The sequence below is a fragment of the Phyllostomus hastatus genome, unplaced genomic scaffold (genome assembly GCF_019186645.2).
Source record: "Phyllostomus hastatus isolate PE091 unplaced genomic scaffold, TTU_PhHast_1.1 phas_contig_80, whole genome shotgun sequence".
NCBI lineage: Eukaryota > Metazoa > Chordata > Mammalia > Chiroptera > Phyllostomidae > Phyllostomus > Phyllostomus hastatus.
Genome location: NW_025333960.1, coordinates 20788946 through 20803206, shown reverse-complemented (window position 1 = coordinate 20803206; position 14261 = coordinate 20788946). Strand labels below are relative to the sequence as shown.

Genomic DNA, 14261 nt, shown 5'->3' with positions numbered 1-14261 from the left:
AAGAGCAAAGTTAGCAGGGTTCTACAATCTATTTCATTAAAAGTTTAATATATCAAGGTATGATTTTTATACAATCAACTAAATGCAATTTATGTCTTCAGTTTGTTGTGTTTTGACAAATGTGTATGCCCCATGTGACAACCACTGCTGTCGAGACATAGAACATTTTCATCACCTCAGAGACTTCCCTTGTGCCCCTTTCCAGATGATGCCCTCCACCACCGAGGGTCTTTTTGTTGTTACAGGAGAAGGTGACAATGCCTGTGCTTGACTTTCAAGTAAATGGAACCGTGCTGTATGTGCTCTTCGGTGCCTGTGTTCTTTCACTCACTGTGCATCAGCAGTTTGTTGCTTTCGATTGCTGAGTAGAAGGCAGTCTGCTTCTGTTCTTACTTTGCCATGTGTGGATTGTCTGTAGCAGATAGCCTGGAATTAATGACCTCTGTCCTACTTTGCCCATTCCTCCTTAGATGACCACCTCTTCGGTACACATTTTTAAGTTGTCCTGTAGGACAGGGGTCATAAAGTAGTTTACCATCAACTTAAATCAGACAAAACCAAAAGCTGACATCTGGGTGGGCAGAGGTAGGAGCAGGAGATCTGAGTTGTGAGTGTGGCTCAGCTACTCCCCTGGGGGCCCCTAGGTGTGACCCTGTTCTGGTGTTCTGTGCCCAGAAAACATGGTTTCAAAACACTGCCACACTTTGGCTATTAGAACATTGCTCATAGTGGGATCCCATTTATGTAGAATAAATAAAAATTAAAACCTAAAAAAATGTCCTTATTTCCCATAAGGTTAATGGCATAGAAGTAAAAAATGAGACTCTGTGGTGGGCTCTGCAGAGTTCAGAAGCATTAACCATCATTAATAGACTTTTAGGTTTTCATGATATAACCAATAGCTAAAAGGACATTATAGCAAATTGGAATGTGTTATGTTTTATTGTAGGTCCTTCTGTTCTTTTTAATACCATTTAAGTGCTACCAATTGTTTATAACAAAAGGAACTTTCGTACATAACTAAAATAGTGTCTGGAAAGTGAACTTCTCCAGCTGACCTATTATGTACCTTTTAGAACTAGTAAATCATTAATCAAGTAAACTTGCTTTGGTAACTGTTAGATAGATAGTTGAGGGAAGGTGAATGTGATTCAGGTATTTGAGGATGATGCTGTGGAGAGTGTATCTTACCTTTAATTATAAACTCAGGAGCTATCATGTTTATTAGAGATTTGCAGTCTGCAAATGAATCCAGTTCTTACTTTTGTGTATCTAGCTCTCACCGAAAAAAGGAAAACAATAGCGTTGACTTGACCCATGGGCAGGGGTATTAAATATGTATAGAGAGAAAATGACAATTCTGTATTAATAAGTTATGAGTCTTACATTTGGTTGCAGTGCATGTTTTCAGTGCCCCCAGATGGACTTTTTTCCTGCCTTTAACCTGTATTCATGCTGTCTAAAAAAATTATCCAGCATGCCATTTTACTTTCTAAGGGGTTTTAGATGGCATAGTGTAGTTATTCTGTCTCTCCACACACCAAAAAAATTGTAGTTTTATATTGTTAGAGCTCTCAAAAACAGAGTAATGTAGACTTTCAAGAGAACATTGCTTGTCACTAATGAGGTACCATGACTAGTTCTGCTGTGGCTAAGCTGAACTTCAGAAGCACTAAAAATTTTATGAAGAGGTGAAAAAGGAGAAAAGGGCACTTATCTCTGTCACCTGGGCACATAGGTCTGATTGGGGGGACCAAAAATGTTTAGTGGTTGGCTCATCGAGAATAGGAATACAAAGTGGGAAGATTCACAAAGCTAAATATAGTATTCTACTTATAAGAGTATGATTCTCATGCTAACAAGGTCAAGGTTCTCAGAATAAATACTTCTTATTGCCCTAACCAATCAATTTTGCAATGACAATTTTCTTGCTTATTCCTCCACTGTTTAAAGGGAAATTGTAAATAAAATTAACTCTTAAAGTTACATTGTTAATATAACAAATGGATTTATCTGATTTCTATTTTGGACTTCCAAATATATACTAAAATGAGATACAGCTTACATCATAAAAGTGTTTTGCTTTTAGGGATCTAAAAATGGAGAAATTTCAAATTACAAAGAAGGATGCTTTCTGTAATTGACTTCACGTTATTTTTATAAGCTTTTTCTTACTAAGAAAATGTCCTTATTTGCCTGATTATGTGGTGGCTGTGTGCACTTAGATTGCTGAATGAAAATCAGCTTGGGATTTCTACATGTTAGTAGCATCTAGATTTTTTAATAGTTTTTAAAATACATTAAGAAATATATTTTGTAATTTCTCAATGAATTTAATCAAGCCCTTTAAAAGTGTTAATCAAAGAAATCTAACTCCTCAGATATATATGGTTTATTGAGTTATGAGGAATAATTAAGGCAGTTGCATGGTATCTGTACAACTGATGTTGAATGTATTTAGAATTTAGAAATACTTATTTTTATTAATCTGTATGTGATTAACTAAATGTTATTGGGTTGGCCAAAAAGTCCATTATATTTTTCCCGTACTATGGCTCTAGTAGCACTTAGTTGTCTTTAACTTCATTCAAAGCAATTTTGTTAGATTGTATTGTGACAGCTGTCATATCAATGTGCATTAAAAAACATAATTGGTGCGTTTTTGTGCAGCCATTTTAATATTGAACATGGGAGAACATACACAACATTTCCGACATATGATGCTGTTTTATTTCAAGAAAGGTAAAAATGCAACTGAAATGCAAAAAATTTGTGCAGTGTATGGAGAAGGTGCAATGACTGACTGAATGTGTCAGAAGTAGTTTGTGAAGTTCTGTACTGGAGATTTCTGGCTGGACGATGCTCCACAGGCAGGGAGACCAGTTGAAGTTGATAGCGATCAAATCAACACATTAATCACCAACAGTTAACATTATACCATGTGGGAGATAGCCTACATACTCAAAATATCCCAATCAATAAAGTTATTGATGAAAATGAAAAATGTCTTGTATTTTATGGAGAAAACTAAATGGACTTTTTGATCAACCCCAAATATTCAGTTTTTAAGGAAACTCTCTTCTACCATTTTCTCTGTTAGAAATATGTCTTAGCTTTTATAATGTATCCACCTATGAACGAAAGTTTTGATAGAAACATTAAAGTATCTGTAATATGCCCTGGTTGGCGTAGCCCAGTGGATTGAGAACAGCCGGCGAACCAAAGTGTCACAGGTTTGATTCCCAGTCAGGGTACATGCCTGGGTTGCAGGCTATGACACCCAGCAACCCCACATTGATGTTTCTCTTTTTCTCTCTCTCTCCCTTCCTTCCCTCTCTAAAAATAAATAAATAAAATCTTTTTTTAAAAAAAGTATCTGTAATATACAAGTATTTTATTGGCTTGTTTTAACTTTGTTTTCTTTTTGTTTTCTTTTTCAGAAAGCACAAACATGCCAACAGAGACTAGATAGGGAAATTTCCAGATTTCTCAAAATGATTAAGGAGTGTGACATGGCTAAAGGTAAAAAAAAAAAAAAAAGACAAATGCTACCCAAAACCCTGCAACCTGTTATTATAGCTGTTGACTTCTGTAGTTTTGTTAACTCTACATTTTAGATAATTTTGGTTTGAATTTAGCACTCCATTTGATAAAACTATCATGAAATTTTAAAAGGGCTATTTAAAAATTCTACTTATGGAGGGGGCTTGCTTTATATATTAAAATGATTTTATTCTATTAAGAACAAGACAAACAAAATCAAAGGTAAGGACTTTGTAGGTAGGTAGACACACTGTACCTCCTCGCACAACCAAAAGAACGACAACAATTTAAAAACAAAAAAACAACCAGAACTGACATGAAATTGAACTGTATGGAAGTCTGACTACTAACGAGTTAAAGAAAAAACATTCATCCAGACCAGTAGGAGGGGCGGCTGGGCAGAGAGGACTTGTGGCAAGGTGGTGGCTGGCAGACCCAGTGAGGTGGTGGATTGTGGAGTGGGGTGCTCAAGGCTGCAGCTGGCCAGCAAGGCAGCAGCAGGTGGATCCGGCATGGTGGTGGACTGCGGACTGCGGACTGGGCAGTCCCACATTCGTGCACAGATAAACCGGGAGAAACAACTGGGGAGCGAGACAGAACTCTCAGCCCAGTGCTCCAGCACAGAGAAATAAAACCTCAAAACATTGATTGAAAACACCTGTGGGGGTTGAGGTGCTGGGAGAGATTCCCAGCCTCACAGGAGAGTTCATTGGAGAGACCCATAGGCTCCTAAAATGTACACAAATCCACTCACATGGGAATCAGCACCAGAAGGGCCCAGTTTGCTTGTGGGAACTGGGGAAAGTGACTGAAATCTGTCAGAGAGTGGAGCAAGCACCATTGTTCCCTCTCGGACCCCTTCCCCACATCCAGCATTACAACCCAGAGACATGGGTTACCTCTCCCTGGTGAACACCTGAAGATCTGCCCCTCACTATGTAACAGGTTTGTCAAGACAAAACAAATGGCCCAAAAGAGAGAACAGATCGAAGCTGCAGAAAAATTACAACTGAGCGATGAAGAGATAGCCAACCTATCAGATGCACAGTTCAAAGCGCTGGTGGTCAGGATGCTCACAGAATTGGTTGAATTTGGTTGCAAATTAAATGAACAAATGAAGGCTACGTTAAGTGAAATGAAGGAAAATGCACAGGGAACCAATATTGATGTGAAGGAAACTGGGACTAAAATCAATGGTGTGGACCAGAGGGAAGAAAGAAACATCCAACCAGAAAAGAATGAAGAAACAAGAATTTGAAAAAATGAGGAGAGGCTTAGGAACTTTCAGGATATCTTTAAACTTTCCAACATCCGAATTATAAGGGGTACCAGAAGGAAAAGAGGAAGAGCAAGTGGAAAAGTTATTTGAGCAAATAATAAAGGAGAACTTCCCCAATCTGGCAAAGGAAATAGACTTCCAGGAAGTCCGGAAAGTTCAGAGAGGCCCAAAGAAGTTGGACCCAAGGAGGAACACACCAAGACACATAATTACATTACCCAAGATTAAAATGAAGGAGAGAATCCTAGAAGCAGCAAGAGAAAAAGAGATAGTCACCTACAAAGGAGTTCCCATCAGACTGTCAGCTGATTTCTCAAAAGAGACCTTACAGGCAAGAAGGGGCAGGAAAGAAGTATTCAAAGTCATGAAAGGCAAGGACCTACATCCAAGATTACTCTATCCAGCAAATAGAGTAATTATCATTACTCTAATCAATTAGAATAGAAGGGCAGATAAAGTGCTTCTCAGATAAGATCAAGTTAAAGGAGTTCATCATTACCAAGCCCTTAATATATGAAATGTTAAAGGGACTTACCAAGAAAAAGAAGATAAAAATATGAACAGTAAAATGAGAGCAAACTCACCATCATTAACAACCACACCTAAAAGAAAAACAAAAGCATACTAAGCAAACAACTAGAACAGGAACAGAACCACAGAAATGGAGGCCACATGGAGGGTTATCAACAAGGGAGTGAGAGGGAGAGAGAGGGGGAAAAGGTACAGAGAATAAGTAGCATAGATGGTAGGTAGAAAATAGAAAGGGGAGGGTAAGAATGGTATAGGAAATGTAGAAGCCATAGAACTTATATATACACCCATGGACATGAACTAAAGGGAGGGGAATGTGGGTGGGAGAGGGTGTGCAGGGTGGAGGGGAGTGAAGGGGGAAAATGGGACAACTGTAATAGTATAATCAATAAAATATATTAAAAATAAATTTTAAAAACAAAGTTAATATTTTGGGGCTGTAAATTCATGTTGGTTGTGTAATAAGAATTCTTCTTATAAATCATAGAGCCCTGGAATTTGGAGTCAAACTTTTTTAGATTTGAACCTTTGTTCTGCCCCTTAGTAGCCGTTACTTCGAACAGTTTAGCTTCAGAGCCTCAGTTTCCTCATCTATAAATGAAGGAGTTACTTGTTTCCAGGTATTGACTTTTTGTGATTCAGTGAATATATATGTGAACTTGTCTAGCTAATGATTAATCTACTGTTCAACTTTTTGTGTCTTTACTCTCCATTAGTTATGAATTATTATGAGTTGATTATAACTAATTCAAAAATCAAAATATCCAATATAAAATGCAGTACAAAAAATAAGTAGTGAAAAAATTATTACTTTATAAATTAAAAAGTTGTTTCTTTGACTATGATGTCTTTATAAATAACTACTAAAATAATTATTAACTATCAATTTTATTTATTTTTAAAGAGATTTTTTTTTAAGATTTTATTTTTAGAGAGGGGAAGGGAGGAGAAAGAGAGGGAGGGAAACCTCAGTGCATGGTAGCCTCTTGAGCGCCCCCTACTGGGAACCTGGCCCACAACCCAGGCATGTGTCTTGACTGGTTAATCAAACTGGGGACTCGGTGGTTCGCAGGCTGGCACTCAGTCCACTGAGCCACACTAGCCAGGGCTATTAACTATTGATTTAAATCATGAATTAGTTAATCAGTGAACTCCTAGGTTCAGTTTATCTGTGCCCAGAGAATGAATGTGAAGAAATGTTAATGTGAAAGGAACTGAGCATAAATAGTCTGTATCTGTCCAGGTGTCCTTTGGGCATCCCTTTGCTTCAGTTTAACAGACATTTATGTCAGTAATGATAGCTTTGGGAAGGACAGCAGTTGGGTCATTTTGATTATTAATTGTAGGCTGGACTATTGTGTTAGTTAGCACTGTTTATCCTCAGTGGGCTTTTTAAATAATAGCAGCTTTATTAGAATAATTCCCATAGCCTAAAATTCACCTATGTGAAGTATAGCATACAGTGGTTTCTAGTACATGCACAGAGTTATGCAACTAAGACCATTAGTGAGGTTGTAAAACACCATAATCTTTCCCAAGAATCATCAAAGTAAGAAGAGTTATATCAACATTTAAAAGATACAGAACCAGAGTAAGATGAACCATATCAATTTTCTTAACTTGCACCAAAGAAAAAAATGATAACTACAATCAAATTAAGTTTTTTTAAGCCCAGAGTCACATCCCTTGGTTCAGATTATCTATAAGTCAGGCCACTCATAATGATGACGTGCATTACTTGTGCTCTTAGAGATATGCGTAATGTTCAGGACCACAAAAGAGGTGTTTTATTTTGGACAGTGCTGTCTAGGAACTTGGAGATGTTCGACTGTCTGGCAACCCTATTTCATATATACCTACAATAAAACTCAGTTGATTTATATACCGGCATTATAAACATGATTTTTGGAAGGTTGATGTAGATAAAGAAAGCTACATCCTATATAAATAGTAAGTAAATAGGGTTAAGGTGATTTCATGAATGGAATCGGAGAGTGGAAGGAACAGAGTCGCTCTGAGTGCCAAGGGATTGTGCAGAATAATCTCGCACCATGTGTTTTATTAAAGGAAGCCGATAGAGACGCATCCTGCTCCAGACTGCCTATGTAGTTTGCCAATGATGTCTCAAGATGAAACACTAAAATGTTTGTGGAATGAGTCCAGATCTTGTGGTTGAAAGTCTTATATTTTAGTACAAAATTGTTTGAACTTTAAGATGCAGTTACCTTCTTTCGCATTCAGACTTCTGCCATTAGAGGTCAGCTCTTATCACCTCCGACCCTGGTTACTGAGGCAGCCTGCCCTTTACACTCCCTGCCTTTCGTCCCTAAAGGGAATGGAATCAAAAGACATTCAGGAACTCTTCCAACTCAGAATCTGTGAAATACTGCATTATTGCGTGCCAGGTTAATTTTAGAAAGGTGCTTTTTTGATCATGCATTTTCTGTTGAAACAAACTTTTATGGGTCCTTGGAATGATAGAATAAAATGCAAACTCTTTATCCTGGCAATTAAGGATTTTTATAGCCCAGTCACGACCTAGTTTTTAAGCTTTATTTGTAATTATTCTCTTCCATGACCCATGTAACAAACCATTTTGACCAAGTACCATGTCCTCGACTGAAATACTACTTTCATTTTCACAAGTGGCTCTTAAACCTAATTTCTCTCTGGACGAGTACCAGAATTCATCTGTCTAGCAACACATTATCCAAGGTCCAAAGAGTGCAGTATCGAAATCTCTAGTATTCTGTCTTTACCAAGAGCCTGGTTGCAAAATCAGTTAAAATCATCTAAACGAATAAAACTTGTGGAAGACTTCCTGAAGACTAGGTAGTCAATTTGTTCTTCCATACAACCCTAAATCCACCATTAGGTAGCCACCAGTTTTGACTGTTATAAATAGTGTCAAATTGTGCATTAAATGTGATCACATCACTTCATTAGGGTTTTTGGGAATGGGATTTGTGGTGAAAGTGTATTAACATTTTTGAGTCTATTACTACATATTGCATTTACTTTTCAGAAAAGATATTTTACTTAACGTGCCATCTTTAATCCATATACTTTATTGCATGTTACTAAATGTATATAATCAATATACTTTATTGCATATTCCTGTTTAAAGAAATGAGAACTCTTTCAGTTATTTAAAAAAAACTTAAAGAAAAAGCACTTCAATCTACTGGAAACTCATAAAAATCCTAGACTTCAAGTAAACACCCTTCTCACCACTTTCACTGTAGCCACCATCATCTCCCACATGGACTATTAAATCTACCTCCTAAACCGGCCCTCAGGTACTGCCCTCACCCCTACATGTTCTCCCCAGACAGCCTCCTAAAACGTCAGTGGGTGATGGCCTTTGTTTAAAACATCCATTAGCTTACAGGCCGGCTCACTTAGAAGGAAAGACAGAGTCATTCTGATGACCCACAAACCCTGCCAGTCCCTCTCCCTCAGTCAGGTCCTCCTGTCCTAGTCTCCTCTGCTTGCTCCCCCAGCCTCAACAGCCACCTACTTGTCTCTCAGTGAATCCGGGCAGACTCCCACCTCCAGCCTGAGCTGTGCTGGTTCCCTGGGATGAAAGGCTTTTGTCTAGGTGACTCACTCACTCCCTTAGCTCCCCAGGTCCTTCCCCAAAGAGCCCTCTGACTTCTGTTCGCTCTTGCATGTCCATTTCCTGCCCTGCTTGCTGCTCTGGAGCCTTGGATCACTACAGACTTCATTCCTGGGGTTTCCTTGCCCTCCCATTCCTGAGGGCATTCAGCAAATGGGAGTTCCTGTCAGGGGATTGGTTGGGGTGGGAAGGAGCAGTAAGTCAGGGAACCTCCCTGTTGCCTCCAGCTGGGCTGTTGTCTGACAGTGCTGCTGGGTTCCTCCACCTGGCCCATGGCTCATTCTAATGATGCCAGCTCCCACAGGCTTAGCCACACTGTCCCCATCATTTGACCCTTTATGCAGGATGGTAACTGTCCTGCATGCCAGTCTCTGTTCACTTGTCATCCTCCCCTTTGCGCATAATGTCTTTTAAACACTTTTTTCAGGTCCCCTTGGAATTTGCCAGTTCCTCCCCACCAGCACCCTTACTGATACCTCATTCTGTCTAAGCTTTCAGCTCCCCTCAACACTTGCTAGCCCCCCTACCTTGCTTTATTTTTCCCTTTGTCACTTACTAAACTTCTTATATATGTATGTGCAGTTGATTGTCTGCCTCTCCTATTAGGAAAGAAACTCCATGAGGGCAGGAAATTTTTGTTTTATTAGCTGATTAATAAAGCTGGTACTTTAACAGTGCATGGCACATATAGACACTGAATATATGTGTGTGTGCTTGTATGCATGTATATAAATATAAATGTATATGTATGTATGTTTTGAGTGAATGAAATGAATGACCTACTTATCTAGCTTATATATTTACAACATTTCTCCTCAACTCAGGGATAAGTCAGTACTAAATTTGTTCTGTCAAGTTAGTAAGCATAAGGGTGGAGAGAAACAAAATAGGGAAGAAGCCACCAGCACTGCTGGTGGGTTTTGCATTCTCCACCACTAGGGTTCACAGTTACGCCACTGGTTTTATATTCTCCTCTTTTCCTCTGGGTTCTTTGCTAACTGAGGAAAATCTTTAAGTCTTTGAGGCACTGTGAGTGGTAGAATCTCTGCCTTATCTAAATCTCTGTTTCACTCTCACTGGGTTATAGTTATCCATTACCATTTTGAAGATATGACTCCAGCTCCTCTGGCTCCTGATATTCTAGTAATGATTCTGTGGTAGACAGCCTTGTCTTTTTTTTTTTTTTTTTTTTTTTTTAATGTTCTGTTGCTTCAAAGATCTTCACTTTGTCTTTGGTGTTCTGCATTTTTATTCCGTCTCTAGGTTTGATTTTTGTTGTTATGCATATATGCTGCTGGAGACTCTGTTTTTAATTTAAAGACTCAATCCTTATCTCCTTTAGTCTAGGGAATATCTTCCCCATTATCTGTCTCTTCAGACTTTGCTTCCTCATTCTTTTTGCTTTCTGCTGCCAGAACTTCTGGACACCTGGTGAACCTTGCTCTTTGACCTCCTACCTCTTACTTTCTCATTTCTATTTTTTTCTGTGTTAAATACTGAGTAATTTCTTCGATCCATTTTCTAGTTTTAGGTTTTTTTCCTCAATTGGATCTATTTTTCTGTTTAATCCTTTGTCTGATTTTTGTGACTATATTTTGTAATTCTGGAAATTCTGGGTGGTAGTTTCTGAAGTTTTTACGTTTCCTGTAGGGACATATTTTTTCATATAATATGTATGACTTTATCCATAATTATTGAAACATATATTTAAAGCCTTTTTAAAAATGTTTTTGTATATCTCAAGTAGTAGTGAAGTAATTCTGTTGTTTTGTCTGCTGTCCCTGGGGATGGATTGTTCTCCTCACAATGGATTATGTAACTTTTCACTGAGAGCTCATCTCCAGGGGTTCTTGTTTTTTCTGCCCCCTGGATTATGGAAGTGTCCCTTCCCGGTAGTTTTGTGTCCGTTTCTGCTAGGGCTAGGCAGGTTTTTCTGGTTCTGGGCTAATTGTTTTCAAGTTTGATTCCATCCTTAGGTGGGGCACAAGCTAGGAATTTCCATTTCTCATAATTCCCACCCCGAGCAATAGGTAGAAAGTGCTGTTTTCCACTGCTTCCCTGAGCACAAGGCAGCTTTTCCATTCCCTTGTACACTAGGGGGTCGAGCCCTGCCTGAGGTCTGGCCCCTGTGCCCTGTGAGAGCAGAGCCCTGCCTCTCCGGGGTCTGTGTTCCAGTGGGCGTCCACCTCCGTCTTCACGCTTTGCACCCCTGCGTCACTGGCACGTCCTTGTTTTATCAGACTTTTCTTTTTGTTTCTAGCATATCTGGGGCTTTCTCCTTTCAAATGCTGTGTATTATTTTATTCAGCATCTTTATGGTCTGGGTTTGGAGGGATGATTCTCTGTAAGCTTAGTCTGCCAGATACCACAACTGTCCCATTCTCCTTCTAAGACAAAACATGTCAGTAATTTGCAAATTGTATCACATAAAATAGTAGCAAACACACATAGCCTTTTGCGCATTGTTCTGTGTACTTTATATATAATTAACTCATTTAATATATATTCTATATTGTGTGTGTGTATATATATAATATATAACTCATATCTAACTCCACTATGCAGTGCATGTAACTATTGTGTCCATTTTACAGATACACTGACCGAGGCATAGAGAGTTAGGTAAATTGCCTAAGGTCACACAACTAGTAAAAACTCAAGGGAGTGTTACTGGAATGGATTCCAGACAGCCTGGCTCCAGAGTCTCCTCTTAACCAATAAAGAGTCTAGAATAAATAAAAAATTGTATATTTAACCCTAAACATGTGGCCTATAAACTAGAGAAGTTTACAGATTTATACCTAGGTCAACAGTGAAAAGTAGACTTTTTTTTTTGAGGACGATCACATTAGCTTGGCTTCTGTAGTTGAGGTGTTGTTCAAACCCTCATGGTCTCCTCCTATTCAGAAGTTCAAAGATGGGGTGGAATTGATGTAGAACAGAAGTTTCCAACTCAAAACAAAGAAATCCTCTCTCTTTCCTGTCAACGTTTTTTCTTCTCTTTTCTTTTCCTGATGTTCTTTCTGGTGTTCATCATAAAGAGTACAGTGATGATTCAGACGATTCCCGAAGCCCAAACCTTGGAGTCACCTAAACTTTCTTTCTACTGTACCTTTCGATCACTGATGTGTCCCTGTATGTTGTTCCCTTCTCTCTACCCCCTACGAGTCTGCATTGGCTGCCGCCGTTTTTCCTGTAAGTTACAGCAACAACTTCTTGTCTGCCCACACTGCCTCCAGTTTTATGTTCCTCCCTTCCCCTTTGTGGAATGTTCCAGGGTGGAGCTGGAAAGCTGTGGGTCAGTGGGGAAACTTCTTAAAATGAATAATTATTATTTCCAATATCCAGGGAAGAGAAAACATCTTGAACAAAGGTTTAGAGGCAGTAAAATATGAGAATATTTCTAGGAAAACAAGTATTTCCAGAAAAACAGCCTGCCTGAAACTGATTGCATTTATGGAGTGCCTTACACGTTAGGCTGAGTGTGGACTTTTTCTGTATTAGAAGAACAGTGGAAGCCATCTGTATTAGGGCTTAGTTTGTTAACATAAGACACAAGTATGTCCTTAATACTTACCCAAGTATTAAGGAAACTTACCCAAATAAAAATTGTATAATATATCATGAAAACAACAGATTGTGAGCTTTTTATATGTCTCTAAAGATGAGCTTTTCACATATGATCTTCTAGCATCTTTCCTGAGTTCAAAAATAATTGTAGTATAAAAAGGAACATTTTTCCTTAAAATTAAGTGTCCAATTTTTATAGTAGGCCAAATACGGTAGCACACTGGCCATTTTGCATTTATTCCTTACAGTTATTCCTTACAGTTTGCATTTATTCCTTACAATATTAATTGACTAAAGCATGTGAGCATCTGCAGTAATTCCAGTTGGTAACTTTTCTAGAAGCTTGGCAGTTTTATTTCTTTTTGTATAGCCACGTGCAGACATCATTGCATAAGAGGCATGCCCGTGTGACCCACCTTGCCCCATGCACTCACCGCGATGTCTGTCAGGTCCTACACCACGCTGCTGCACCAGTTAGTGTCAGTTACAGAATCTTGTTTAAATGTGATTCTCAGAGAAATTAGGTAGCTTTTGATTCTGTTTGGACAGAAGAATTTGACACTGTCTCAATAATGGATTCTTATAAACATGTACCTTAGTATGTATTTCTTAAAATATCTTTTGAAAGCTTGCAGAATCACTTTTGTTTAAAAACTTTGATTTCTCAAAATTTATTTTGACATTTAATGTCTGTCACATGTTAATCAATGTGTATCTAAACTGTGAAATATCTAAAATATAGACAGAATTGGAGATGACTAAGCATGTGATGGTATTTAATAAAAGAAATAACACCCATGCTTCTAATTTCCTATCATTTGTACCATGAAAATGGAAAATTACTAGATTTCCCAGAACATTTACGGAAGGCAGAGGCTGTGCCTGTTTCTTCTTGTGCGACTCCTCTCAGTACTCGGTCCACAGCTCTGTGAGAGGCATCTGTTAAAGTACTATTTAAGTCATATGGCATCAAGCATATGGTATTCTCATTTGCTATTTAGCAACTAAGTACAGGAGAAATCTTCACATTTTGTATTACAGATTCAGAATGAAAAACAAAGTATGTAAAGTCAAATTTATTATAGAATATAGTAGTTTTCAATTGGGTGCTATTACAAATAGCCAATACTAGGAAACTGTATTCTGTAAGATGAAAAATACAATAAAATGTCATTTGGCCTTTATATCCAGATATTACGAAGGGTTGTTTATATCCTCATTCACTCTGACCTCTCCTTCTGTGGCCACTTCAGCCTAGGAGTTTTGAGGAATAGTTTTTCCAAGAAAAGGACTTTCCTTTACCAAAATAAGTTATATTTATATAGAAAATTTGGAAAAGAAAAAGAAAAAGAATGCTATTCACAATTGTATCACCTGGAAAATATGGCCAAAAATGATTTGTTATTCTTGTAGATTTCATTTACTCTATTTTTTTTTTTGAAAATTTTTGTTTCTTGATGGGACCTACTGTTTCATGGCCTAATTAATTGTGAATTGCTGGCATTTGGATTGACTTGATTGCTTTTGTTCATTGACCATGTTTACCATGTTTTCAGAACAGTGTTTTACATAAGGCTATTTGAAATACAAAGGATGCTACTGATTTAATTGTCTTTCTCCTTTTAAGTTATGTTTTGATGAAAAGATTTCTTAATATTATGCTTTTATGTGATGGAAAAGAACCATTTAAAGGATCTTAATGTATAGTTAGCACAAATT

At 38.0% G+C, this 14261-nt stretch overlaps 1 protein-coding gene across 3 annotated transcripts in view; it reads left to right on the top strand.

Moving 5' to 3' along the window:
• OSBPL1A (oxysterol binding protein like 1A) overlaps positions 1-14261 on the top strand; it is a 207322-nt gene that overhangs the window by 71746 nt on the left and 121315 nt on the right. For all 3 annotated transcript variants that reach the window (XM_045849885.1, XM_045849884.1, XM_045849886.1), the window contains one exon: positions 3441-3522. In XM_045849885.1, coding sequence (XP_045705841.1) covers positions 3441-3522 — 82 coding nt within the window. The remainder of the gene's footprint in view (positions 1-3440; positions 3523-14261) is intronic.